The 22,042-nt window shown below is 44.7% G+C and overlaps 3 protein-coding genes and 1 pseudogene across 11 annotated transcripts in view; 2 read left to right on the top strand and 2 right to left on the bottom strand.

Annotated features, from left to right (window-relative positions):
- The window catches only part of LOC105418562 (WW domain-binding protein 11-like), a 1,118,483-nt gene that overhangs the window by 626,491 nt on the left and 469,950 nt on the right, over positions 1 to 22,042 (bottom strand). The gene's annotated exons all lie outside the window — the stretch shown is intronic.
- On the top strand, positions 1,471 to 22,007 carry LOC115246880 (homeodomain-interacting protein kinase 1-like). Of its 2 annotated transcripts, XM_029826818.1 has the most exons (14): positions 1,471 to 1,670; positions 1,774 to 1,907; positions 17,313 to 17,671; positions 17,796 to 17,990; positions 18,098 to 18,270; positions 18,356 to 18,476; positions 18,553 to 18,672; positions 18,872 to 18,958; positions 19,049 to 19,215; positions 19,454 to 20,687; positions 21,230 to 21,300; positions 21,394 to 21,472; positions 21,631 to 21,766; positions 21,843 to 22,007. In XM_029826818.1, the coding sequence occupies exons 3-10, from the start codon at positions 17,477 to 17,479 to the stop codon at positions 20,250 to 20,252; spliced, it is 1,857 nt and encodes a 618-aa protein (XP_029682678.1). In that variant the 5' UTR covers positions 1,471 to 1,670; positions 1,774 to 1,907; positions 17,313 to 17,476; the 3' UTR covers positions 20,253 to 20,687; positions 21,230 to 21,300; positions 21,394 to 21,472; positions 21,631 to 21,766; positions 21,843 to 22,007. The 2 variants fall into 2 exon arrangements, with proteins under 2 accessions (XP_029682678.1, XP_029682680.1); XM_029826820.1 differs by lacking the exons at positions 1,471 to 1,670; positions 1,774 to 1,907 and adding an exon at positions 17,147 to 17,176 and having other exon boundaries at positions 17,511 to 17,671; positions 21,081 to 21,300.
- LOC101075659 (protein bicaudal D homolog 2-like) lies at positions 7,607 to 10,461 on the top strand (annotated as a pseudogene).
- LOC115246884 (free fatty acid receptor 2-like) lies at positions 13,380 to 15,547 on the bottom strand. Its single transcript, XM_029826854.1, has 2 exons — positions 15,384 to 15,547; positions 13,380 to 15,032 (listed from the first exon to the last, which is right to left on the bottom strand). The coding sequence occupies exon 2, from the start codon at positions 14,821 to 14,823 to the stop codon at positions 13,795 to 13,797; it is 1,029 nt and encodes a 342-aa protein (XP_029682714.1). The 5' UTR covers positions 14,824 to 15,032; positions 15,384 to 15,547; the 3' UTR covers positions 13,380 to 13,794.

Raw genomic sequence — 22,042 nt, 5'->3', positions numbered from 1 at the left:
TGATGCCACCACTTCTGAAAACAGCAGCAAATCACCTTCTAAAAAGAAAGGCATGTTTAGGGTTAAAGTCTCTAAATGGTTTGCCAAAGTCTGCAGGCATATAAAGAGTGTATTCTGTAGCTGCATGGAAGTCAACTGTGTTGAATAGTGTGTGAGTGTAAGGACTTGTGGGTGTGCTGTCTGTGCTTGAATTATGGTTTGTATTATTAAAGAAGATATGGATTGTGATAGTGTGTTGATTCACTGGGTGGAAAGGTGGAATCCAGCACAAAAAAGCTCATAGATTGATTAAAAACAAACAAAAACATCATTTTGTAAATCTAATCCTCAACTAATTCGCTATCGTCGGTGTGAGGACGTTAAATTAACCAGCGCCCGTAAAACGAGCTAAAGCGCCGACTGGTCCGCTCAAATCTCCGATTAACTCAATGCAGAACAGAGCGGGAAAACGGCTCCGAACTGACAAAAGCTTCGTGTTTAACTCGTTGTTTCTCCGTCACCGGGTAAGCTAAAGTTATGAAGCTCGACATGGTTATATTTCAAAGTCTTGTGGTTCTAACGTGCCCAGATTCCACAGAATTGGACGGCGTTAAGCGGTCCAAAACGGGTGGTTCTGATCGCGAATCTGTGTGGGGGGAGGGGTGGAGCAGCTCCCAGCCAGTGGGTGTGGGAGGGGCTGCCTGTGTGCGTCACATTCAGCGGGAAAATAACACGATTTCAAATGGCAGCTTTCGAATTTCCCATTGTACGTGAACCCACCGCCATTTCAATTGATCTAGTCCCAGCCTCGCGCTTCACTCCATTTGGCGCTTCACGTAAGCACAAATCTTCTACATCGCTCTGCTCGTTTCAATGACTTTCACAGCTGCTAAATGAACTAATTCAAGCTAAAGCTTCACAATCACATCATTCCGTGTCTCAGTGTAAAGAATTGACCGCTTCTGTGTTGTTTCCATTACATCGCTCTCGTGGTCCACGTTGCTAATATCTGGTCATTCTGCCGTGATTGATATTAACGCCGTCTGACATCAATAGCGTTTTATTTTAACGTTTTTACCATTGTGCTGGTTAAGTTGTTAATTGCGGAGGCAAAGTAACCTAAACCATTGTCGGCATTAAGATCTGCATGGGACTCCAAATGGCTAATGCTAATAATCGGTATTGGCATGTGGCGGCTAATATTGGCTCATTCGAAAATCGATCCCATTTCTGTAATTCATCTGTCGATATCTCTGCATATGCTTCCATTTATGTGATTGGTTTATGCACACTTTGAGTGCTGACAGGTTTGTGAATGCCGTTAAAATGCGCTTCTCTGCAGATACAAAACGATTTCAGAGATTTTGCAGCTCTTGTTGGTAAGTAAACTGGAATAAAGGCCAGTAAAGTCTGGGACCTGTTACTGTTTCAACATTCATTCTATGCTGACACATTTGCTTTGTGCAGATTTGCAGCTCCTTTTGACGTGGCTGGTCACCGGGTGGAGCAGGGTTGGTATCTCTGTAGCTTTATTCATGGTTCAACACATTGTCCGAGGTCCAGCTGTCTCCAATCATTGATTGGTGGTGGTGTCCAGGGGTTTGTCATCGGCTTCTCTCCGGGCCTGAGTGCTGACGCCACCCTGCAGAACCTGCTCCGACAGGACGACCATCGTGTCTCAGCACGGATGGGTGAGAAGATTTTACATTGCTGTTTTAAAGCACTTCCTGTCTTTTGTCTTCATACACACAATTCTATTGCACCTTTCTGATCTTTGACCTTTTGTAATTTCAGGGATCCCCTACTTCTCTGTTGCGGAGCACTTTCCTCTGCACCCCCGAGAAATTTGGGCCAGAGACGTATGTATCAAAAGTTCCGATCCTGACACACCTGCTGTCGATTGCTGCAACCAGGTGCCAGGTTTGTAGGTTTGATTGGCATCGTAGATCAGGTCCCAATTCCAGCACTTGTATGCTATTTGTAAATAAGCTATCAGTATATAGATCCCAGGATTGGACGGCTCCATCTTGCCGTTATTACAAGGACACGGATAATGCTTCAGTTGTGTGTTTGAGGTTTTCATGTTGACTAAATGGTTTCCCTCCATGGTGATTGTCTCTTTACAGTAAGTGCTGGTGATGTTCTACACAGCAGGAAGTCTGGGTTTGTTGTGCAGGAGATTATAGGTGAAGGAGCATTTGGGGAAGTAGCCAGGTGCCAAAACACAAATACAAAAGCGACTGTGGTGATCAAGTTCATCAAGGAATTCAAAAGTGGCCAAAGAGAAGTAAGGAAAAATAATTTACCCCTGGAAATCGTTCTTTCTGAAAATGGCAATAACCACTTCCTTGAAAACAATTGCTCTCTAGCCCAGTATTATGCAGAGGTGTACTTATAACAATTAAATAGACAAATGATACTAATTATAGTCACGCAAAACGTTTTCTTCTTCCTCGGGGGGGGCAGAAAATAAGTAACAGAAAATAATTGAGAAGCACTGTTACTTTCCAGTAATGTATAAAGCTAACTTGACAGCTGGTGTGACACTGTCTAATGTCCTTAATTAGTGTAAGTTAGCTGTTACAAATTAAAGTTGTGCTTCATGCTCTGTTATACGTTTGCTACATTTTCAGAGCTTTTTACATAATGGGGAAGGAGACAGAATATTTGAGGAATAATTGTGTGTTGTTGATGTCACATTACAGATAGTGTTAATTTTTTCATAGTTATTGCTCTGGTCGATGAAATGAAGAGGAAACAAAAGAACGTGACAGTCATCCAGCAGAAGATGGCGCTGACCTTTTCCCTCAGGCGGAGAGAGGTGGTGGAGTGTCAACCTATGGTGTCTGAGGTCCAGGAGAGGTGGCCTGCACTGTTTTCCTCTGAGGAGGTGAGGCTGTCCTAGGCACAAGTTATTATACTAGATTGACTATCATTGAAGAAGTGCAGTATTTGCTGTATTGGCAAACTTTATTCTACCTTGCGCTACCACTCCACTCAAGGCCCCTCCAACACACTGCACCCCCCACACCCACTCCAGAAATGTGCAATGCCAGTGTTTTTGCTATGTTCTGTCCTCCCAAGGAGTGCATCACTTACTGCAACTGTAATGGGTGTCAAAATGGTAGTAGTTTCACCTGGAGAAAAACGACCAAATTTGGACTTTCTCATAATTTTGACTTAGGGCTTCTGTAGACTGAGATGGTTAGGGAAAGATACTAAGGCAGGTCACAGAATCTGATTGGTCACAGATTTGGGTGCAACACTGGAACATGATAACATGCTTTTGCATATTGATACTGCTTTTTGTGGAGGGTATTTCCATTCCTGTGCAAAAGACGGATTCACAAGAGCTTTTTGAAGTAGGTTTTGCTGTTGATCACATGGTCAGGCGTTGAACATGGGGCAGACTGCACAAGATGGCTACCCAGGAATGTTCTGTGCTGAATAAATGGCAATATCTTGTTGATGGTCTTGTTTAGATATCTGAAGAATTCCATCGGATCACGAGCAAAGACCTCCTGGGGACTTTTAATGCATCCCCTGACAAATTAGTGCCTGGCCTGCTGAAACTAGCGGTCTAAGAAGGGAGCTCTTGGGGAGAAGATGGGAGACCTCCTGGATAATGAACAGGTGAGTGAAGTGCTCCTGCCTGACGTTGGTAGAAGAGTATGAATATACTTCTCATAAGAGAAACAGAAAAAGATGTTGGCTTCAGCCAAATCACATAAGTGGATGTGTGTCAGTAAAAAGCAATGGCAGCAGTCATTGCTTTATGTTCTTATTTGTGTTTATGTTGGCATTTGATTTAACAGAATTTTAATTTGTAAAAGTGAAGTAAAATTGTTAACATGGTTGCAGTGTTGTATTTTTTAAAGTTTGGTCTGTGGAGTGTTGGGCACCGAGGTGCCTGATGTTGCTCTGCAGCAGCAGCAGCAACAACCGTCTCTTAGCTTGAGCATTGGGGGCCTGATTGATCCCTTCAGTGAGACAGGAAATGCAAACAATCCCTTTCTCCACTGTTTGAGGATAACCAGCAGTTCAACAAGGTTCCTAGACAGGAACGATGGTCCTGCCAGGTGGTCTATGTGGACCTAAAGCTTCCTAGCTTCCACCCAGCTGCTCCTGGTTCCTCCTCAGAAACACGGACAGTTTTAGTGGACGCACAATCCACAGAGGCCAACATTAATGTCAACAAAATAGCCAATGTTCTTGCAACCACAATATAGGTCCTCAAAAATCTAAAATATATAAAAATGATTTTCTTTTTACAAAATGTTCTTATCAATCAATTTTTAGTGTATTTAAACTTTATACACATCATTTCCACCAACTGACTCTCATTCAACAGTGAATTTCCACTGACATGACAAACAGTGGAAATGTAGCCCTCGACACATAAAACAAAGCAAAAGGGATCGTTATGAGGTCTCTATTGTCTCGGTGGTGCACGTGACGCGTCCAGTGGACACAGAGCTCTTATTAGGATAACTCTGACCTGGATGATTGAGACTGGTCTCAAAACTGGGAGGATATTCTGACATCCTGCCAAGAAATTGATCAAACTGTCCAGAAACACCAGTTTATTGGATACGAGCGTTGTGAAGCTGCTCTCAAAGAAGGGCTCCAATGTTGGACTGGAATGAGCTGTCAAGATCTTTAACATTCAGTTTAATGCTTAACGGTTGCATCACCATCGTGGAAGAATCATAGCAAAATATTTGGGTAATAATTTGGGACACGATGGGGTAAAATTGCATTATTAAATTATTTTCAGAACAAATGTTACAGTACGTCATATATGCAGCGATTTAACCCACTCACACATTTACGTTTGTGGCTTTGATGCACAGCAGCTTTAAATACTTCGCATGAGATTATTTTTGTGAGGTCATCACAGATCAAAGGCCATTTTGGGTTGTAAGCTTTGATTCAAAGTAAAAAATCTTCATATTAAAGTGTTGCTGCTGCACCTACAGACATTACCCGTTAAAGGTTGAGCTGAAACCACCATCAGATCTGCCGCCTCATTCTTCGATCCTTCCACCGAGCATCACCCTCCCAGAGAGACAATCTACATACTGACGTGCACACGCGTTAAAGGTCCAAAGGTCAGTAACTGGGAGTTGATGGTTGGGATCAAGTTGAGCTCTGCTGGCAGCTCTACCAAAGTCTAAATGTTTTCAATATGAATCCAATTCTGCTAATGTGGTTGCGCTTCTTCGTGTCAGTGCAGACTCGTGCGCGGGGCTCGTGCACATGAGGGTTAGGTTGGTTTGATGCAAGTCACAGCGAAGCAGGTGGGGGCGGGGCTTGTGTAGCATGTGCCGGCCCCTCTCAAACTGTCGCCTAACTGGGCCTTGCTCACGCCCTGATGACTGGCGGGGGCGTGAGCCCCTCACCTGTGCTAGTCTGGGCTGGGGAGGGGGCGAGGCAGAACTTTCCTCTTTCTCCATGAGGCTGGAGCAGCGAACAGATCTGTTCATGACTGTTAGAGTGTGTGTGGTCATGGCAGTGGCTTTTTGTTGTTTCTGCTTCAGGCTGCAGAAGATGGGCTGTTCCTGTAGCACTTCTTCTGACGAGTGGAGCGACAGTGACAGCAGTCTGTCAGAACTCCCACCCTTCGTTAGACGGAGCACGAAGACGGTGGAGCTGAGGCAGCACACCTCCGCAGGAACCCAGCATGCATGCTTGGATGAGGAGGTTAAAGGAGACGGCAGTGGCACATGTGAGGAACCCCTGGAATCACATCCCCGTGTGGCGCTGCCCAGACTGAGCACAGGCGGAGAGGAAAACACTCTCGATGGGTCAAAGCCGTCCAAACCGGTCCAGTGTGCAACAGATGAGCCTGGTCCATCCACGGTTCTGAAAAACAGTTTATTACCACCTCCTCCTGAACCAGAAACTGGTTTATTAACACCTCCTCCTGAACCAGAAACTGGTTTATTAACACCTCCTCCTGAACCAGAAACTGGTTTATTACCACCACCTCCTGAACCAGAAACCAGTTTATTACCACCACCTCCTGAAACAGAAACCAGTTTATTACCACCTCCTCTTGAACCAGACACTGGTTTATTACCACCACCTCCTGAACCAGAAACCAGTTTATTACCACCTCCTCCTGAACCAGAAACTGGTTTATTACCACCACTTCCTGAACCAGAAACTGGTTTATTACCACCACGTCCTGAACTGTCTCTATTGAGCGAGGTCAACGTGCGTCTGACCACGGGATCCTCGCCACATATCGGTCAACAAACTCACCGTGGATTCACCAAATCCCAGATTGACTGGCAGGACAATGTGGAGCTCCAGTGTCCGTGGCTTCCTGTGAATTCCCGCGTAAGGAAAATCCCAAGCCGTGATGAGGGCGATGGTCCCTCTGTCCCAATTTGTTTCTATAACGCACCTGAAGACCTGGGCCCCCCGAGACCTGAGCGTCACCATGTAGCCACTCAAACTTTGCCCCCTGGTGCTGGTGGAGATGCTCCTACTCCATCTTCCAAGATTGACTCCGTCTGTCCTGAGCGGCGGGTGATGGCTGAAGGGGGCGACAGCGGGGACAAGCCCAAGGCAACGGTGTGGTCCCAGGGCACAGCCCAGGCTGGGTTCCCCCAGAGGGGGGGCGGTGTGGACACCCCAGGGCCAGTGTTGGAGCCCCGGCCCTCCAAGAATATTCAGAATATAACACCTGAGACCTGTTCCTCTTCAGGGGTCTGGAGCAGAGATCAAAGACCAAGGCTCACCACCAACCAGCTCATCCGCCAGGACAGCAAGTAAGTTTTGGGTGTTGAGTTGTTTTTGATGCTTAATTTGATGCTTGACTTAATTGTGTCCATTCATGTTACTCATTCATAAAGTGAATGCCCCGACTGGTCACAGACACATCAACATTTATCAGGTTTAAGACCCCTGACAGGACAAATACCCCAGGTTATAGCAGACCTGTTCAAAGATGCTCATGGTGGAAACTAAATCCTGGTTCTCTGACTTTTCAGGTGGGCTCCAAACTGACCTACGCACAGGTCTTGATGATGCCCCCACGGAAGCGTGCCCCACCCCCAGACCTGAGCCCCCCCTACCCAGAACAAGAGCACCAACCAGCTGGGACTCGCCGTCCACTAAAGCTGAGATATGCAAGGCTGTGAACGGAGCGCTATGGATATTTGGTTTTCAGTCTTTACAAAAGAAGCTGAACAAAATCAACTCTTCAATTGCTGCTTTAGGGGATTTTTTTCTTTAGTTTGTTTAGGGTCTTTTTAAAAAAATCCAGGTTCTGTTCCCATGTTTGATTGTTCCAGTGTTTTTCTTTTAACACACATACATAATTGATGCTCATAATTCTGATTTCTTCTATTAAAAAGCACTGAGCAATATGTCTGTTTGCATCTTTTTTATCTCGTGTTGGTACTGAGTTTGTTTGGCTTTTATTTGAGTTCATCAGGAGTGTTTTGGATGTAGAAACTTCTGTTTAAGTAAAGAGGATTTGTAGATGTACCTCATTCACATTCTGTCCAGTGTGAAATCACAGAATCTGAAAACACTGACTTTGATGAGTGTTTAAACCCATTACAAGTGTTTAAACACCATTTTAAACATGAATGTTTAAATTTCCCCAGGAAATACAGTGTTTATGTGTGAATGGAGGACTAAGCCAATGAAAGAGTTGATAGGAGAACTCTGCTAGTCCTGTGTTTTATTAATTTGCTCATAAGAAACCGAAGTACTGCTGATCAGAGGACAAAAGGACGGGTTCCGCCCCTGAAAACTGGCACTGCTGTGTGAGTAGCGCACAGTAGAAGGCCGTGTCAGTGTCCTTCCTCCTATTTGTGTACCAGAGACGTTTTCTGAGAGACCCAGTAGTGAGAAGTTAAAATGCCACTGTTTACGGAGGGTTGTGTGACGATGTCAGGAACAATAGGTCAAGAAAGATGGCGAAGAAAGTTCAATTTTTCAGACAGACTCTGCACTGCAGATATACTGGAGTGTTGGCGGCACACCAAGATGTTTATGGAGGAGCAGGAATGTGCCGACGCGGTGCTTGTGACAGAGAGCTTCGTGAAACAACCCATGAAAAGATCCAGGCAGCTGAATATGGAATATAGGCCGAGGCTGCCGGGGTCCGGAAACATGATCACCTGACAGGCCTCTGTCACCCCACTGGGTCATGGTTCCTCTCCTCTCCTCTCCTCTCCTCTCCTCTCCTCTCCTTTCCTCCTCATCAAGCAGACTAGTTATGATGATTCTTGTGTAGTTTTTCTGCTTTCCCCCCCCCTCTTCTCTATTCATTTACAGGTATCGCCGCCTCCGGCCCCGCTGACCCGTTGTATAGTGTGTTTCTGTGCTCTGTTCCTCTCCTCTCCTCTCCTCTCCTCCTCTCCTCCCTCTCTACCCCCCCCCATCAGCAGGAGGGTCCCCCTACATGAGCCTGGTCCTGCTCAAGGTTTCTTCCTGTTAAAGGGGAGTTTTTCCTGCCACTGTTGCTTGTCTGGGGTCAGGCTCTGGGATTCTGGAAAGCGCCTTGAAACAATTTTGATAGTAAAAGACGCTATATAAATAAAGATTGGTTTGATTTGATTTGATTTGATTTGACTGGCGGTGCTGGAGGAGAAACAGCAGCTGAGGGAGAGATTTGATGAGTTGGAAACGGACTACGAGGCGGTTGGACACGAACTGGAACAGCTAAAAGAGGCATTTGGACAGGCTTACTCAACTCACAGGAAGAGTCACTGATCCTTGAATCTGCCAGTAAGGAGGCGCTTTACCAGCAGAAGCTCCTGGAACAGCAGAATGAGCTCAGACAGTCCAAAGCCTCCTTCACCAGTGGGCAGGCTGAAAATGAACATCTGGCTTCACTCATCCTGGACATGAGAGAGAATTCAGAGCTGGCAGAGTTGCAGAGAGGTCAGCTGCAGGATGACATCAGAGAGTACAAGGTGCTGGAAGCTCGTCTGCTGTAGGATTACAGCGAGCCGGAGGAGGAAAACATCTCCCTTCAGAAACAAGTGTCTGTGCTGAGACAGAACCAGGTGGAATTTGAAGGTCTCAAACACGAGATCCGCAGGCTGGAAGAGGACTCCCAGGGTCTCCACAGTCAGCTGGAGGAAGCCGTGCGCCTGAGGGAAATCGGGGAGCGACAGTTGACAGAGGCCTTGGAAACGATTAAAACAGAGCGTGAGCAGAAGGCCACCGTGCGCAAAGAGCTCTCCCACTACAGGACAATCGGCGGATCGGTGTACAGCGGCTCATTCAGCCGCCACCGAGCCCAACAACGACGATCTAATTCGAGGCTTTGAAAATGGCTTGTTGAAGGCGAGCGAATCCGACGAAGACAACAAGAGATTGGAAGCTTTCAAGCCGGCTCCAAGCCTGGTGGACGACCTGCTGAGTGAGCTCAACACCTGCGAGATTCAGAAACTGAAACAGCAGCTTATGCAGGTGGAGAGGGAGAAAGTAGTCCTTATCAGCTCTCTCCAGGAGAGCCAGAAGCAGCTAGAACAAGCCTACGGGACAGTGTCTGAACAAAAGGAAACTGTCAACAGACTTACTGAGAATCTCAGTGCAATGAGGAAACTTCAGGCCAGTAGGGAGCGCCAGTCTGCCCTCGACAGCAAAAAGACAGAGGCAGCCATGACGACGGAGACCACTCTGAGCTCGATATAAACGGGCCTGAGATTCGGCAGTGCAAGTACACGGTTGCCATGTCAGAAGCTGGAGAGCTGAAGACTCTGAAGGCAAAGTACGAGAAGTGTCCAAATCAGTATGAAGAGGAACAGGCCCGACTGGAGGGTGACGTCCAGGAATTGAGGTCAAAGTTGCAAGCCGTGGAAAAGATCAGTGGAGAGTTAGCCAGTCTGTACAACCATGTGTGTATGCGCAACAATGAGACCCCTAACCGCGTCATGTTGGACTATTACCAGCAGGGCAAAGCTTTTACAAAGATGTATGAAGGAAAGGAACTTACTATTTACACTGACAGTCAGTATGTGTTTGGAGCAACACCAGTGTGCAAAGATATGGCGAAACAGAGGGTTCATCACAAGGTCAAAGCTTACACACGCAGCACTTCTGCAGCGACTGCTGGATGCAGTCCAGCTTCCTTCTGCGCTAGCAGTTTGCAAATGTCGTGCACACCAGAAAGACGACTCAGACACCACAAAAGGAAACAACTTTGCAGACCAAACCGCAAAGAGGGCTGCAAAAGGACCTAAAAAAGTGCGAAGCGCAGAGGTGTTTCTAGTAAACGCAGATATTTTGAACGACTCACAAGGTTCAGTGTCCCACGCAGAACTGAAACAGTGGATAAATAGAGGAGCTCAGAAAAGTGATGGCCTCTAGAAAAGTGACGGCAAACCGATCCTTCCAAGAAGCCTCTACAAAACAGCAGCATTAGTGAGTCATGGGCTGACCCATGTCTCAAGAGGAGGGATGGTACATAGAGTCAACCACCACTCATGCGTAATCTGTTGCAAACACACAGTAGCAAGACAGAAAAACAGCGGTGGGGGTGGATAAAGAGAGGGGAGAGGAGAGGAGAGGAGAGGAGAGGAGAGGAGAGGAGAGGAGAGGAGAGGAGAGGAGAGGAGAGGAGAGGAGGGGAGGACGGGAGAGGAGAGGAGAGGAGAGGAGAGGAGAGGAGAGGAGAGGAGAGGAGAGGAGAGGAGAGGAGAGGAGAGGAGAGGAAACCATGACCCAGTGGGTGGTGACAGAGGCCTGTCAGGTGATGGAGGAAGGATGGTGAAGGTAGTACAATCACAGTTCTATGCAATAGGATTTCAATCTTACTCTAAAAATTTTTTTTTGTTTGTTTAGCGTGTTCCAACAAACAGGAGATGATGAAGTAGAAGTTGCAGATTACATGAGAAGGATGCAGCAAGCAAAATATGTTTAAAGAATGAATAATCTGCCAGATATGCCTTTGCCTCCCCAGGAAGAAGATAACAGCATTGATGTGGGAGATTATGTGGGTGAAGCGGATATGAAGAGCCAAGTGGAGTGACCCACGCTGGGAAGGTCCGTTCCAGATCCTGCTGAAGACACCTACAGCGGTGCGGATAGCGGAACGGCCCTCGTGGGTACATCTTTCCCACTGTAAGGAACACCGGACACTTCCAGGTGAAAACGAGGGAGCAGTGACAGTTCGTCCGTCAACGGCTGACGGCCTGTACAGGCCCAGCAACGGCTGAACCCCGTCTGAACCTGAGAAGGAGGGAAAGAAATGAAGTTGTTCTTCCTGGTTGTGCAACTCAGACGTGGAGTCGGACGAGATGAAGAGTGTGCGCTATGTTCGGAGATCAATGTTGCACCTTCATTCCTAACAACACTGCGTCGGATGGGAGTCTCACACTGGCCATAGAAGGCCTTCGCCCCCCTGAACAGCAAGATGAAGGAGCACTCAGGAGCAAAGACCGCGATGTGGGACGGATGGATGAATGTGTTTGGGAAGTATAAGACATTGGTTCCATCTATCCTGATTTCTGTAGCTGTTTTTGCTGCAATCCTGACCTTGTGTGGATGTTGTTGTGTTCCCTGCCTGCGTTCTCTTATTAACCGCCTTATCACCACAGCTATCACTCCCATGGAAAAAACGTATGGACGAGTTGTATCCCTTAATCAGCAGACAAGAACCGGATTTGACTACAGACTCTGAAGACTACGAGTGAATTGAGCTAATTTTCCCCAGAGTGTAAATGTATTTGTGTTCATAAACATGACTTTGAAAGTCTACTGGAAGAGATTGTTAAATAACTATGAGAATTTGAAGCAAATATGTGGTAAACAGGAGGGAAATGTTAGATCCATTATATTAAAGTTATCTCTTATTTGCTTTCACCTTGTTATATTCCTTATTCTTGTTATATTGTTTCTCATTACTTAATGCTTCTTATTATTTGCTAATGCTTAATGTTCATGATGCTTGATGTGGAGATAGAGCTGCAGAGCCTGACCCAGGAGCTGGGTTAGGGTCAGGGCCTGACCCAGGAGCTGGGTAAGGGTCAGGGCCTGACCCAGGAGGTGTTCTTTTAATCTGTCTGGTATAGAAGAATGTGCTGTTTGCGAGCTAAGCTAATCAAATCAGTGAAGACCTACGTATAATCTCACCATTATGATTTACAGTCTTTTGAACCCAATAGCCCTGAACTGCATGAACAGAATCTTCTCAAAACCAGCAAGCCGGGTTATTCAGGGTCCGTGAGGTCACAGAATTGTCAGCCAATATTAATCTGGTTTTACCAGAGCTGTTGCAGCGATGCTCATGTTGGAAACTAAATCCTTGTGCTCTGACTTTTCAAGTGGGCCCCAAACTGACATATGCACAGGTCTGTCGGATGCCACTACGTAAGCGTGCCCCACCCCCAGACCTTAGCCCCCCCGACCCAGAACAAGAGCCCTAACCAGCTGGGACTCCCTGTCCACTAAAGCTGAGATATTAATGGCTGTGAACGGCGCGCTATGCATATTTTTGCAGCTTTTTTCCCCTTAGTTTGTTTTTAAATCCAGGTTCTGTTCCCATGTTTGATTGTTCCAGTGTTTTTCTTTTAACACAGCTGCATAATTGATGCTCACAATTCTGATTTATTCTATTAAAAAGCACTGAGCAATATGTCTGTTTGCATCTTATTTATCTCATGTTGGTACTGAGTTTGTTCAGCTTTTGAGTTAATCAGGAGTGTTTTGGATGTAGAAACTTCTCAAATCAATCTTTATTTATATAGTGTCTTTCTAGTAGACCAGCATTCTGAGAGCGGAGCGGTCTATTGGGCTGATAAGGTATCACTAGCTCCTCCAGGTAGGATGGAGCTAGGCCTCTGAGGACCTTGTAGGTCAAAAGAAGGGTTTTAAAAATTATTCTAAATTTAACGGGCAGCCAATGAAGCGACACCATTACAGGACTTATGTGATCTCTTTTGTCAATACCTGTCAGAACTCTGGCTGCAGCATTTTGGATCAACTGGAGGCTTCTTAAAGAGTTGTTTGGACCCCCTGATAATAAAGAATTACAATAGTCCAGCCTGGAAGGAACAAATGCTGGACTAACTTTTCAGCATCAGGCTGCGTCAGCAGCTTCCTGATCTTTGTGATGTTCCTCAGGTGAAAAAAGGCACTTCTAGAGACAAATTTAATGTTTGAGTTGAAGGAGAGATTTTGATCAAAAGTTACTCCAAATATCCCTGAGACCTGAAGGGAAGAATCATAAAAATGTGTTTACAAAGGCTGTTTGCACTCCTGCATCCATACACGTGTCCACAATATCTGTTTGATTTACGGCATAACTTAAAGCATGTATAAAACGTATTTTCCAAAGTGTTTTTGTTTGTTTGTTTGAATGATGTCACAGTCTTCGTAAACCAAGGAGTAAAACAGCCTTAATGAATAAAGAAAAATATAAACGGAGCTGTTTGACATTAGTTGATATATTTACATGATATATAATATAACAAGGCTATTTAACACGGTTCCTTTGGCTGGAAAATTCTTTTCGTATATATTATGACACAAGTCTTATAATTAATCTCTCCCACTTGAAGTCATATTGTTCGGAGATTGCATGTACAAAAATGGTGCTCACACACTCTTTGGCGTCTTTGGTCACAGCAATATGATTCAGGCGTGTATAAAATACATTTTGGCTGCAATGTTTGCTAGTCATCTCTGCTTCTTCAGATTTTATGGAAATTGACCTGCTTTGACTTTGGTGTTCTTGGATCGCTCACAAGTCCGAAGGTCCACACATACAAACAGAGGCGCGCTGGATTGATGACAATATTGTGGAAGGCCATTAATTTCCTGATCTCACAATGTGGGAACGAATTACTGAAGACAGCTGGTGGCTGCTTCCTTTCCACTGCCATTGATCTGCTCTTGATTGTGTTCTTTATCTGTGGCGGTCATGGTAATTGACCTGGAAGAGGTGCAGAACACGTGACCGGGAACACACCCACTGAAACGACACCTAAACCCCTTCATCATGGAACCCACAGTCTCTCTCACAGCGGAGGAGGCCATGTAAAATATGAACGGCTCAAGGCAGGCATGAAAGGTGCTGCAGAGCAAGGCTTTATCCCTCCACTCAGGACTTTTCCACGTAACAAAACCCACCACATGGGAGATGTTGTAGGGCCCAAAACAAACAGCAAACACTGTCAGTGTTCCCGAAGCCATCCCTATGATCCGCAGGCGGCGCCACCGGTCGATGTTATGTAGCCTGAAGAGGACCCAGATGAAGTTGATGTAGCAAAAGCAGCAGATGATGAAGGGGATGCAAAACAGCACCACAAACAGCTCCAGACGAACCGGCAGGAGAACGCTGAGCTGGGCGTCGGTGAAGTTCTCGTAGCAAACTCTTGTTGAATCATTGTGATGTGAAGTGTGACTTAAAGATCCTTTAGGGACAATAAAGGGCATGATGGAGACGATGCTCAGGTTGATGAAGGAAAAGATCCAGAAGAAAATGCAGGCGGCCACCGCGTACACAGGCCGACTTTTGAGCCTGTGCTGGATGGGGAACGTCACGCTGAGGTAGCGTTCCACGCTGACCGCAGTCAGGCAGAAAGTGCTGTTGTAGATGGTCAAGTAGAAGATAAAGCCAGACAACGGGCAGAGGGCATACGCCAAGTCCCAAATCAGGCTGTTCATCACTTCTAGCACCTTAAAGGGCAGGAACATGAGGAAGAGCAGGTCCGAGATGGTCAGATTGAGGAGCAGGATGTCGCACGGCTTGGGTTTCTGCCTCACTTTCTTGCAGAAGGTGTAGAAAGCCAGGATGTTCATCGGGAGGCCCAGGATGAAGGTGGTGACGTAGACGGACAGGTACAGCGCTCTGTGGCTCTCCTGCGGCATGGTGGTCTTATTCAGCCAGTCAGTCCCAGTTGGAGAGGCTTCACGTCAACTTTGAACGTGGGGATGATGAGCCGGGGGAGGTTTGAGGAAGTTTTAATCAGTCTGACTGAAACTCAGAAGCGCCTGGAAGCGATCGGTGAAACCGTGGTTTTCCTGTCCTCCCCCGACCAGACCGGCAGATACCAGTTTACCAGATAGGCTTTTGATCTCTGTTGATGAAAGAAAACTGTCCATTAGTGCACAGAACTGTTTCAACTTGTTTGAGACTTAAAAATGTGAGTTCGACTCTATCTAAATTCCAATTCAGATCACTAAGGAGGCAAGAGAAGGTCTCTGTTGCTTCTTAGGTTGCAAGTGCAGTGAAATGATGCTCTTTAACTCCCAGTCACTTCTTTTCAGCATCACCATGAAAAACATTATATGACATTCCAAATCACGTCGATTACTTTAGTACTTTAACGACCAGCGTGTCATTAAAAGAGTGCCTACATGTATAATCTCTACTTCCTATTGGAAATGGGAGAACATTCTTCCTCATAATTTAAATAAATCTCCCTTACCCGTTTCCCTGAGAGCCACTGTACACAATAATGAACGTGTTAAATGTCGCGGAATTTAGCCGTTTGGAGAAGTCAACGATGAGTCTAAGTTACTGCGTAGGAGATGGTTTATTCCAGTCAGTCGGTCAGGATACACGCACGGAAGCATGCGGAGAGATCTCCGCCTACACAGTTCTGGTCTTATATAGCCGAAGGCCCGCCTCCGCGGCGCGGACACAGGACGTCTTCACAGCGTGCGCGCTGCATGAAGTAAAAAAAACATCAAAATAGTTTGTAAATAGTCGTTTGGGAATCATTTTTGTTGTAAATAGTTGAATATTTTTATACAAGAATTGTTTTTCTGTTAATATATATTGGTTTGTTAAATTTTTTTTACCAAAGTATTTCTATTTTCCCATTTTCTGGAGGGAAATAAAACTCCTTGACAGTCAAGTGTTTTTCCTTTTTTTACTGTATGCTGATGTTTCCAAGGTCACCGGTTCGAATCCCTCCCGCGGTCATCCAAAAAACTAAAACAAATATTAAAAATGCTTATTTCTCATCAGACAGCCAGGAATAGATAAATATGGGCACAAAAGCCCCCTTTCTCTCTTCCTTTTCTCTTTTTCCTTCCCCCTCCCCTCTTCCTCATCTATCACGGACTATTGTTCCCCAGCTTCGTGTGCAGCTTTAGTTGCGCGCATCCGCTGTTCATTCTTCTCATAGTACAGGGGTGTCCAAACTTTTTGCAGATTTGGTGTGTAAAAAATGTGGCCGACCTTGGCGGACGTTCTTTATAAATAAGTATAAATTCAAACAAATGTCAGCAAGCCATTCTGTGTTTCACATTTGCTTTTTTATTTTAATTTCAGCGATCTTAAGCATGTATTTTGGTTCATTTAAAACATGTGGCGAGTGAGAGGTGTAACAATTGACGACAACGCCACCTGGGGAATTTCACCCCAGGAATTAACCAGTGAACAACCACTCAGGCACACACAGATAGGTTTCTAATACAGAGGCAGAGAGGGATTGAGGGTTATGTGCTATAATTTTATTAAATCCATACAACAAAAAGTTAACTCGGCTGTACAAAAGTTAAATTAACAAAAGGGGTGGACAGGGCTGGGGCCCCACCGGCAGGTAAAACTCAATTGGGAGAGAAACAAACTAAAAACACCCGTGCTACTGCAAACAAAAACGACACACGAGGGGTGATGAAAACGCCCTCCACCAGGGTTTGGGTCCCCGCCGTGGCCCGCAGCACCTGTCCACCAAAGGAACAATTAAATTTCCAGTGGCATACAATTACACGCGACGAGCACACACAGGCAAATAAATTGTGACCAGATCGTCTTAAAAAAATAAAAAGAAAAGAAAGAAAAGAAAAGAAACAACCCAAGAGTCAATATAAAGTTGATGATACAATTTACAAACACTGTTAAGTCTAAAATGAAGGCAATAGCGCCGTGGTCGCCTCGGCGGCACCACTACGTCTCAGCGCCGTTTCTCCGAGCGAAGGGGAGCGAGCAAACAGGAGAGAGTCCCGAACTAAAGGACTGAGCCAAAGCAGCAGTGGGTCCAGTAAGCGAGGTAGTCCGTGCCGACTGTATTTGGTGGCGCCACCACTCCATGAGGGGGTTCCCGCTGGGGCAACGCGACCCACTGACACCAGCCGGCAGCCAACTGCAGCAAGAACAGCCCCATTAACATTTATCTAGCAACTGCGTGAGTGGGGGAGTCAGTGACGCGCATTGCTGCGCCTTACCTGCCCAGTTTCATTTCAGAAATAATGCCATCAACAATAAATAAAGGTAAGACTTCAAGCTGTATTTATAATGTAAAACCTGTCTTTAGGAGGTCACATAACACAGTTGGCACAGCAGCAGAGTCACTGCTGATTTTCCCAACAGGAATATTGTACTGTACCATACACGTTAAGTTTTGGAGGTTTGATTGGCATCGTAGATCAGGTCCCAATTCCAGCACTTGTATGCTATTTGTAAATAAGCTATCAGTATATAGATCCCAGGATTGGACGGCTCCATCTTGCCGTTATTACAAGGACACGGATAATGCTTCAGTTGTGTGTTTGAGGTTTTCATGTTGACTAAATGGTTTCCCTCCATGGTGATTGTCTCTTTACAGTAAGTGCTGGTGATGTTCTACACAGCAGGAAGTCTGGGTTTGTTGTGCAGGAGATTATAGGTGAAGGAGCATTTGGGGAAGTAGCCAAGTGCCAAAACATAAATACAAAAGCGACTGTGGCGATCAAGTTCATCAAGGAATTCAAAAGTGGCCAAAGAGAAGTAAGGAAAAATAATTTACCCCTGGAAATTGTTCTTTCTGAAAATGGCAATAACCACTTCCTTGAAAACAATTGCTCTCTAGCCCATATTTTGGTCTCTTATCAGTCATGTTTATCCTTCACAGAAAGTGATATTGGAACGCATCCATTCCAGTCTCCGTGTGAATCATGCACACTTTGTGAAGCTCTTGGACCATTTTCACCACAACAGTCGGCTCTGTCTGGTGTATGAGATGCTGAGCATGGACTTCTTTAATGTTCTTCAATTAAGAAAAGGCAAACCACTGTGTGTGTCTAAAATTCGACCAATTGCAAAGCAGGTAAACTATTATTTAGCAAACCTTTCTGTGATAATATTCTACAACTTGCATAAATTGATCACAGAGCATCCTACTTTTAATTTTAAAAAGTTTTAATTTTCTTCCAGCTGTTTCTGGCTCTATCAGACCTCAAGAAACTTGGAATCCTGCACACCGACTTAAAACCAGACATCATGTTAGTGGACCAAAGAGGATTAAAAATTAAACTAATAGACTTTGGACTGGCACTTCGGACCCATGAGGCCAAGACAGGGACCATCATGCAGGCAACTGGACTGAGGTTATTTGTCCTGCAGTAATATTATTATTGAGTTATTTTTATTTTGTACCTATAACATTTTTTTTATTTTGACTTGTGTTTTTAGGGCTCCAGAAATTATGCTCGGTCTCCCCTTCTCGTATCCACTTGATATTTGGGGAGTTGGTCAAATCCTTTTGTTTTTATTCAACCCTCAAACCATCCGCAATTGCTCATCATATCAAAATGCAAGTATACTTGACAAAAATATCTATAGGCAATGAGAGCATGTCCTCTTAACAACTGTGAATGTTTGGTTTACAGATGAGACACGTGATAGATCTACTGGGTATGCCCCCAAACTACATATTAAATGCTGGGAGATACACCAGCAGATATTTTGTAAAGGTGGCAAACCATTCTGGTTATTCATGGAGATTAAAGGTGAGCACATGTTCTCTGCACTTTGATCCTGATCTTATCCACCACTGCTAACATAAATATGTTAATCACTCATACTATTTCCAAGGGTCCAAGGATATTTGAATTTGGGTGTAACATCTCAAATCCTTTTCCTATCTGCTGAAATGCTGGGAGGGCAGGAAAAGTGGATGTTCACTAACTGTTGGCTTTGTTCTTTCAGACACCAGTTGAATATGGTCCAGCTAACTTAAAGAACTTCAACGACGTTCCTCAGTGTTTTAGATATTCTCTAACACAATTGTTTTCAGTAAGCACTGTTTTTTTTTTAACCAGTTATAATTAATGTCATTGTTCCTGATTGATTATCTTTGTATTAAATCACTGATTCCAATGGCAGGCCAATCCAACAAATGACAAAAATGAAATGAAGGAGCGCAGGGCTCTTTATGACCTCCTGAAGAAGTTATTCCACTTTGATGAGCGTCAGAGAATCTCTCCTGAGAAAGCCCTGCAGCATGACTTTATAACAACGGGGCACCTGAGAACAGTGGAGAGCAAAGACTAGTGAGTGACATTATTTCTATTGGATATCACTGAGGTTAGAGGTTTTTGAAACATTTAGAGACATATCAAGCCACACAGCACAGCTAACTCCCACTACATAGCTGATTCTACTGAGTACTGTGTATCATTAATTAGATGTAATATTTGTACCAGTTAAAGCCTTCTGGTCATTAGCATTAAAATTAAGCATATTTTGTTATTTTACATTTTTTTAATTTACACAATGTGTTTTTTGCAGCTTGAAAATGTGTGAAAAAATGAACAGTTTGGCGTTCACAGAGGTTTCAGCTGATAACTCAAATGAGAAGAGAGGCAAAAAGAACTCATTTGAGTCAGAAATAAGCTCTTCTCAGAAAGAGGCAAAGACTTTGGACAAGGAAAAGAAGCCCACCAAAGAAAGGGACATCAAATCATTAAAGGGAAAAGTGTTCAAGGCAGAATCCAGCGAGTCCTCTGAGGCAGAAGCCAGCGAGTCCTCCGAGGTAGAAACCATCATGTCCTTGAAGGGAAAATTCACTCAATCTCTGGAGGAAATAGACTGTGAGCCCTCACAAAAAGAAATCATTGGGACCTTACAAGAAAAAGACAGTAATTTCTCAGAGGAGCTTCTCTGCCTTGCTAGTAACAGGAAGTCCACTGAAGGGGAGGTCAATAAGGCCAAACATACGGAGTCCCAAGTGGAAGAAGAGAGTGAGTCCTCACAGAAGGAAATCAGCTATACTAAATCCACGGAGAGCCCAGTGGAATACATAGAGTCCTCGCAACAAGAGTCCTCTGAAGATTCTACTAGTGATACTTCTTGTGTAGATACCTCAGTAGACAATGCTACCTCACTATGTGAGGAAGAAACAGTCTCCAGTAATGGAACTTCTGATGGTGCATCCTCTGAAGCTGACAGCTATTCATCAGAGGTGTCTCCAGTAGTGACTACTCTGATGCCACCACTTCTGAAAACAGCAGCAAATCACCTTCTAAAAAGAAAGGCGTGTTTAGGGTTAAAGTCTCTAAATGGTTTGCCAAAGTCTGCAGGCATATAAAGAGTGTATTCTGTAGCTGCATGGAAGTCAACTGTGTTGAATAGTGTGTGAGTCTAAGGACTTGTGGGTGTGCTGTCTGTGCTTGAATTATTAAAGATATGGGATAAGCTAAAGTATTCACCGGGTAAGCTGAAGTTATGAAGCTCGAAATGGTTATATTTCAAAGTCTTATGGTTCTAACGTGCCCAGATTCCATAGAATTGGACGGCGCTAAGCAGTCCAAAACGGGTGGTTCTGATCGCGAATCTGTGTGGGGGGAGGGGTGGAGCAGCTCCAGCCAGTGGGTGTGGGAGGGGCTGCCTGTGTGCGTCACATTCATCGGGAAAATAACACGATTTCAAATGGCAGCTTTCGAATTTCCCATTGTACGTGAACCCACCGCCATTTCAATTGATCCAGTCCCAGCCTCGCGCTTCACTCCATTTGGCGCTTCACGTAAGTACAAATCTTCTACATCGCTCTACTACGGTGGCAGAGAGGTGCAAAACACTTTTACAAGCTGCTGAAACAAATTTACAAATGACAAAACACTTTTACAAGTGGCTGAAACAAATTTACAAATGACGAAACAATTTTACAAGTCGCTGAAACAAATTTACAAATGACGAAACACTTTTACAAGTGGCTGAAACAAATTTACAAATGACGAAACACTTTTACAAGTCGCTGAAACAAATTTACAAATGACGAAACACTTTTACAAGTCACTGAAACAAATTTACAAATGACGAAACACTTTTACAAGCAGCTGAAACAAATTTACAAATGACAAAACACTTTTACAAGCGGCTGAAACAAATTTACAAATAACATTTTTTTACCGGAAAGGGAATTACCGACCCTTGGTACAGTTGGGCCAATGGATGCGTTCCGTCGGTGCAGCTGGTAATTCCCATTACGGTTGAAAAAGGAGCCAGCCAGGAGGTGCAAAACATTTTTACAAGTGGCCAAAACAAATTTACAAGTTACCTTTTCAGCCGGAAAGGGAATCACCAACTGTATCAACTGTTGAAGCGGATAAGGAGTTCATGGTGATGCAGGATGGATGGTAGGCAAGTGGCCTTTTGCCCGTTTTGTGGCGAACATTTGAGCAGATTGACGCCGTTTTGTGGTTTCTGTGGTCGGTCTTTGGCGTTTTTAGATGCCAAAGCCCAGATGGAAGGACCAGCCGCACAGGGGACGTCAGGGGACGGACCAGACCTGCTTCAGCAGTGCATAAAGTACTTTCATGAGGGCCAATCTTACGATGTAATCGTGGACATGATGTCAAGTTTACACAGTGTGCACATCAGCTTGAGTCCTGGTGGTCCACATTCATTCAATCACTTATACATATGTATATGCTTAAAATTATCATTTATTTTACCAATTTCCATAGGAGTCAGTTCTGGATGGAGCTATTTGCAGACCTTAGAGACGCCGGATACTTCAACGGGAGTCATGAGCATCAGCGTCTACTGAGATACTGCTTTGGTGATGTTGTTCAGAAGGACTTGGATGAGTGTGTAATACCGGTAATATTTGATGGTAGATTGTCTGCATTTATTTGGTTTTTCAAATAAATGTAATAATATCTTCTGTGTAACATAGGTTGACTCCAGAGACTGTGGATTTCAAATTGAACAGACTCAACTGGATGCTTTTCCTGAGGCTCCCCTGACAAGAGCTCCATGTGGGGATGCAAACATGCAGGAGTACCTGGACTTGGCCATGCAGAGCAATCATTTACAGAAGGCAGAGTACTGGCAGTCTGCAACTGAGCTGTATCTGAAACTAAAGGAAATTACTCA

The sequence above is a fragment of the Takifugu rubripes genome, chromosome 19 (assembly GCF_901000725.2).
Source record: "Takifugu rubripes chromosome 19, fTakRub1.2, whole genome shotgun sequence".
Taxonomy (NCBI): domain Eukaryota; kingdom Metazoa; phylum Chordata; class Actinopteri; order Tetraodontiformes; family Tetraodontidae; genus Takifugu; species Takifugu rubripes.
This window is presented reverse-complemented; position numbering and strand designations above follow the sequence as displayed.

Excerpts from the sequence above, each read along its gene's own strand:
- LOC115246884 (XM_029826854.1), bottom strand. The coding sequence starts at position 14,823 with ATGCCGCAGGAGAGCCACAGAGCGCTGTACCTGTCCGTCTACGTCACC.
- LOC115246880 (XM_029826818.1), top strand. The coding sequence starts at position 17,477 with ATGGTTTCCCTCCATGGTGATTGTCTCTTTACAGTAAGTGCTGGTGAT. Across the intron at positions 18,477-18,552 it reads ATTGCTCATCATATCAAAAT|ATGAGACACGTGATAGATCT; the intron begins GCAAGTATACTT and ends TTTGGTTTACAG. Across the intron at positions 18,959-19,048 it reads CTCTAACACAATTGTTTTCA|GCCAATCCAACAAATGACAA; the intron begins GTAAGCACTGTT and ends TTCCAATGGCAG.